At 32.2% G+C, this 6490-nt stretch overlaps 1 protein-coding gene across 1 annotated transcript; it reads left to right on the plus strand.

The window, feature by feature from the left end:
* The first annotated feature begins 3159 nt into the window (after positions 1–3159).
* On the plus strand, positions 3160–6180 carry LOC139898120 (soluble inorganic pyrophosphatase 6, chloroplastic-like). The gene is made up of 6 exons (XM_071880830.1): positions 3160–3539; positions 3969–4129; positions 4732–4832; positions 4961–5142; positions 5699–5797; positions 6013–6180. Exons 1-6 carry the CDS (start codon positions 3300–3302, stop codon positions 6103–6105), a joined length of 876 nt encoding a protein of 291 aa, XP_071736931.1. The 5' UTR covers positions 3160–3299; the 3' UTR covers positions 6106–6180.
* The last annotated feature ends 310 nt before the right edge of the window (positions 6181–6490 follow it).

Genomic DNA, 6490 nt, shown 5'->3' on the forward strand with positions numbered 1-6490 from the left:
TTAGTAAGTCCGGTTCGTTCCACAGGGAAATCTTTAAACAAAGCTCAACGCTATATTAGTTTACTTTTATTAAAAATACAAATATATATATAAGTAATATTATTATTATAAAGGGGGGTTTTTACCGTTTAATGACCGGTTTGTCGATTTTAAGACTTTAGTCGCAGTTAAAACCTAATGTAAAATATAAAATAAATACAAGACTAAAATTAAAGCGTAAAGTAAATAACGATAATGAAATTGCGAATAATAAAAGTGCGATAAAATAAACTTACGATAATTAAAAAGTACGATAATTAAAAGTGCGATTAAATAACAATAAATAAAAGTGCGATAATTAGAAGTGCAATTAAATATAAAATAAAGGAAATTAAATATGAAATAAAAGAATTATGCTTATTTAAACTTCCGTAATCATGATGTTTGACGTGTTGATTTTAGTTTTATGCCCATGGGTTAATTGTCCTTTGTCCTGGATTATTTAATATGTCCGTCTGGTTTTTGTCCATAACAGTCCATCAGTCATAAATATAAAGTGCGAGTGTCCTAATCAAATTATTCTTATACCCGAAGTTAAATATTCCAACTAATTGGGGATTCGAATTGTAACAAGGTTTTAATACTTTGTTTAATGAATACACCAGGTTATCGACTGCGTGTAAACCAAGGTTTTACTACTTTGTTAACAATTACACCAATTACCCTTGAATGTAATTTCACCCCTGTTTTAATTATTCTAGTGGCTATTAATCCATTCCCGTGTCCGGTTAAATGAACGATTATTCGTACATATAAATACCCCGCCCATCGTGTCCGATCGAGTGTATATGGTAATTTATAGGGACGTCCAATTGTAAATCTTTATATTAACATTAACAAACTTTCATTTAGTTAAACAAATATAAAGCCCATTAATAGCCCATAGTCTAATTTCCACAAGTGTCGTTCTTTTGTCCAAACCCCAATTATGGTACAAAGCCCAATTACCCCATTTTAGTAATTAGCCCAACATCATGATTACTTCGTTTTAAATAAGCATAATAATAACTTAGCTACGAGACATTAATATAAAAAGGTTGAACATAACTTACAATGATTAAAAATAGCGTAGCGTTACACGGACAGAATTTCGACTTACACCCTTACAACATTCGCTAACATACCCTTATTATTAGAATTATAATTAAAATTAAAATTAAAATATAAATTATATATATATATATATCGTATAGATAGAGAGATGAGAGAAATAGAATATGAAAAATGATCAGAATTCGGTTTGCTTTATAGCCAGAGTTGATTTTTGGGGCTCCGCGACTCGCGGCAAAATCCTCTTCAAACTCCGCGAGTCGCGGAGAATGTATTTACAGCTCACACCCTTGGAGTTTCTCTGCCGACGGTTTTATAATATATATATATAATATATATATAATTAATATAATTAATTATATATTATATTATATTTATATGCATAGTTAACTTGTAATTTTTAGTCCGTTGCGTCGAGCGTTAAGAGTTGACTCTGGTCCCGGTTCCGGATTTTCGAACGTCCTTGCGTACAATTTTATATTTTGTATTTTGCGTTTTGAATCTTGTACTCTTGTAATTTCGAGACGTTTCTTATCAATAATTGGAACCTCTTTGATTGTCTTTTGTACTTTTGAGCTTTTTGGTCGTTTGCGTCTTCAATTCGTCGAATCTGTCTTTTGTCTTCACCTTTTATTATTTAAACGAATATCACTTGTAAATAGAACAATTGCAACTAAAAGCTTGTCTTTCTTGAGGAATAATGCTATGAAATATATGTTCGTTTTTAGCATTATCAACTGCTAGCATAATAGGCAAGGATAAACAATCGAATCATTCTAAAGGCTTATGAGCTTGATGATGATGAGGTTACTTTGGAGAATAAATTATCGCAACTTTATATGAGATCTTATAGAAGACTTTCAAGACCAACCATCCCAAACCGAAGCCTTAGGTGGCCAAGTGATACAGCACCCATCGGGCTTACTTGTCCAAATCTCAAAGGTCACAAAGTTATTCAACCTAGTCACGTGCTTTCTATGAGACCAATATAGCCGACTTTCGACCAACTTACCATACCCATATGGTTTCAGTAAGCTAGGTGATACACCACCCCTCGAGTTTACTTGTCGAGTACTCAAAGGCCTACGTTGAAATAACCGGTTCAAAGTAGACTATCATGAAAAATTTTGTATCTCTTAGAATTTTTTTTTCTAAAATTTATGAAATTTTTTAAAAAATATACCAAGAATTTTAATAAAAGACAAGTGAATGCATTCACTCAGAGTCCACACTTAAATTGCGTAATGTCCCCATTGCACCAAACATAACATAGGCAGGCAAGGAAAAGGTGATCATAACAGAATAAACATGTAATAAAAAGTCAAATTTGCATATATTGATAACTCCAGTCATTTTATTCAAATAATAAAAGAGTACGATGTGCCACACTGAAATGTGCTTCGACACTTTTAATGCAAATAAACATATCAAATAATGCAAACAAAAGTGCATGGAACAATGAAAGCCATAGTTTATTGTTGTTTTAAATTTATTATGCTACGTTGATTAAGGAGTCGGCATCTCGACTCGTCAGTTCTTCAAAGTCTTCAATTATCCTTGAAGTCATACCTTCTTCATCGACAATCTTCATGTCATTTTGTGGTGGATTCCTCCGGGCTTTTGCTTCATGTCTGTATCGTTATTCGGGTCTACTTAGACACTATCTGGAGAAAAAATAGTCAATCGATAAACCACTCCACTACTAGTGTTAAATTGTACTTGTACTTGTGACCACTAGCCGAAAATAGTTACAAATAAAACATATTCATTCTGAATCTTAAGAACAACCCAAACTCACTAAGGCAATTCATCGCTTCCCTTCGTTTGTTTTGAGGGCTTCAGGTAGCTGCTCTTTCTTGTATGTTTAAGGGATTCATCGCTTTGATGATTTCCCCTTTGAATTTATATTATCTCCTCGTTTTTTCGAATAAAAAAAAAAATAGAAAACAAAACGCACTAAGTTTAAACAATTGTTGTCACTTTTCAAGAAATAATTAATGTCAAAAGTATATGCCACTTGTGATCCAAACTTAAAATAAATTTTATTTATTAATGAAAATATAGAAAAAATAAACTGCTGGATCAGTATCTAGTCAACATTCTACAACAGAGTCCACTGGTTCATAAACGCCTCTTTTCTTTGTGGCTGCTATCTGAAACCTCATTTTCTAATCATCATTTTCATCATCCTCATCATCACATCATCATCAATGGCAGCTGCAAGAATCATGATTTCAACAACGAACATTGGTGCATCATCTTCTTCACTCTTCAAAGCAGCATTTTTTAAACCGCAATCTTTAAGCCTTTTCAACAACACAAAATTAGTTTTCAAGAAAAGGGGTTTTTCTTGTTCAGCTCTTTACAGACCTGATGTTCAAATCAAGGAAGAAGGTTTACCTGAAACCCTAGATTACAGAGTGTTTTTTGTAGATAATTCTGGCAAAAAGGTTTGATTTTTCTTCGACCGTATTAATTAAATCTTGTATCTTTGCTTATTGTGCTGTGATTATTTGTTTGTAGTTTGTATATGCTTAATAAGTAGATGATATATCAATATGAATGATCAATCATCAATGATGATTGTGGTTACTCGTATTTAAAAGTATGCAATTTTTCAATTTAGGGTTTATATTTGTGTATGAAGTTATTTGATTCCGGAAGCTGCATACTTGTTAAATTTGGAAAGATTATAAAGTTTTTGTTTTGAGTTGAAATGAGCTAGTTTGAGTTTAATTCTTGATTCTGGGATTAAGATGAAATGCTATTCAGCATCTAGGGTGCAGTTTATACTTTATATTGAATTGTTTGGATGGTAGATGATAAATAAGGCATGTTTTGATGGTTGTTAAGATGATAATGCGAGTTCGTGGTTTCAGGTTTCTCCATGGCATGATATACCATTGCACGTAGGTGATGGAGCCTTTAATTTTATTGTTGAAATTCCAAAAGAATCAAGTGCTAAAATGGAGGTTGCTACTGATGAGATATTCACTCCCATTAAGCAGGATACAAAGAAAGGGAAACTTAGATACTACCCGTAAGACATTTACTGTATATCATTACTCTCTTTTGTCTCGTAAAATCATAAATTAGTTATTGTACTAAATAACATCCTTACTATGTCGTTATAATTGAATAAAACTTGCAATTGCATCTTAGTTTCAAGTTGTAAATGTGACTTATCAAATGAAATAAGGTGTATAGAGTTGTTTATTGAACCTTGGCCTTCAAAATATCCTTAGGTGTTGTTTGTTTTTTAAAATCCTTTCTCTTAAGATATGCGGACCATGTGTGTTAAGAAGATGTGGTTTAAAGGTCTGTATGCTATGCTATGCTGAATACCGAAGACTATTTGTTTTATGTCTTCAAAATAACTTAATCCTGTCTGCAACACTTAGAAGCACATATTTAATTCTGCAAGTTTGCAGAGAGAATAATACATTATTTACCTTATGTCTTCAGAAAAAAAAACGTGCAGTAAAAACGTGACATAAGATATAATAAGATCTGCAGACTGAAAAACAAACGACACCTTATTTTCTCTCCTACACACTAAACTACATTTATTAATTTAAATTAGCTTTTGTATGTCTTTCTTATTTGGATCTAATGGTGGTAATAAATACTTGTATTCCTCAGGTATAATATTAACTGGAATTACGGATTGCTTCCACAAACATGGGAAGATCCATCATTTGCAAACCCCGATGTTGATGGAGCATTTGGCGACAACGATCCCGGTAAATTTTAAAATCCGTTGTGCTATTTCTTGGTTCCGTTTGATTTTAATTGAGTGCATTACAGATTTTAAGTAAATGATGAAGGAAGTTTTATAATATTTACTTGGTACTTTATGTTTTTTCTGCAGTTGATGTAGTTGAAATCGGTGAAAGCCGTGGAAAAGTGGGTCAACTTATGAAAGTCAAACCATTGGGTTGTTTAGCTATGATTGATGAAGGAGAACTTGATTGGAAAGTAATTGCAATTTCGTTAGATGATCCAAGGGCTTCGCTTGTTAACGATGTTGATGATGTTGAGAAGCATTTTCCGGTATGTTCTTCTACAACTAATCACATGTATATTTGTTTAATCGAATCCGTGTTTGATAATATTAATTGAGAATATATATAGGGTTTCATTTGACTTATTGCTGAGAGAAATGTAAAAGTTGATACTCTCGAGTGTAAAAAAAAAAAAATACTATTATTTAAGTTCCACAAGGAATAGGTACTATTTAGTCATGACTCATGGTTGCAAATGGCGGTTTAACGACTAGCCCGTCCTGTTTCGCCCAAAAATGTTTAATTAGTCGGTCAACGTTAAAAGTAACGTCGGTCAAAACTGAACTTAGTATCCCTTAAAGATAAATATATAAATAATAATACATAATACACTATAATTATAAGAAAACATTACAAAAACCTACATATTATTTAAACTAACACCACATCATCTTATCTTATTTGTGAATCATTAACTTTTAAAATATTTATGTTTGAAATATTTATTAAATATTATATATATATTTATTTGAAAGTCAACATTGTATGTAGTTGTAGCTTAGATATGGGCATATGGGACTAATCAACTGATTTTATTTGTTCAGGGGACTCTTACCGCAATAAGAGACTGGTTCAGGGACTATAAGATCCCTGATGGTAAACCGGCCAACAACTTTGGTCTCGGCAACAAAGCAGCTAATAAGGTTGGTAGTTATATGCATTTTTATGACTTGGGTGGGCGTTGTTGAAGTAATTTAACGTCAAATTAGTAATCCTGAAATTGTTCATATACCCGAACACATATCCAAATTTATTGATCCACCTTTTTGTCTTCATGTTTTTCATTACTCTTACAATTGGATAATACTGAGAATATTCTGTTATTTTTAACGCTTTAATTTGGTTTGAAACGAAACAGGATTATGCTCTAAAGGTGATTACTGAGACGAATGAGTCATGGGCTAAGCTCGTCAAGAGAACAACCCCGGCTGGAGAACTTTCGCTTGTGTAGATAGATGGGTCTAATGTGCCTATGTATTTTATGTCAAAAATCTTTTTTCTTTTAATATTAGAGTTATATTTGATATTTGATGCATGTTTTTTTACATCATTTGTGTCGTAACGGAAACTTGAATATTTTTTAGTCATTGATTTATGAGAAACTCATAACATAGACCAATCGCACGGATTTGATTTGATAACATATATGCTTGCTGTATGTCTACAACATAAACTACCAATAGTGAACAAGTTGCATTATGGCAGAAATTATAGTTGTTTCAACCGTCTTTGGATGATCTTGGGTTTGTTCGTCTCGTGTTCCTTTGTTTTTCTTTTTCTGTTTGTTGATATCTATTTAGATTGCGTAGTTTGACCAAATAGATTTGTTTAGTTTG

This window comes from Rutidosis leptorrhynchoides, chromosome 3, assembly GCF_046630445.1.
Source record: "Rutidosis leptorrhynchoides isolate AG116_Rl617_1_P2 chromosome 3, CSIRO_AGI_Rlap_v1, whole genome shotgun sequence".
Classification (NCBI taxonomy): domain Eukaryota; kingdom Viridiplantae; phylum Streptophyta; class Magnoliopsida; order Asterales; family Asteraceae; genus Rutidosis; species Rutidosis leptorrhynchoides.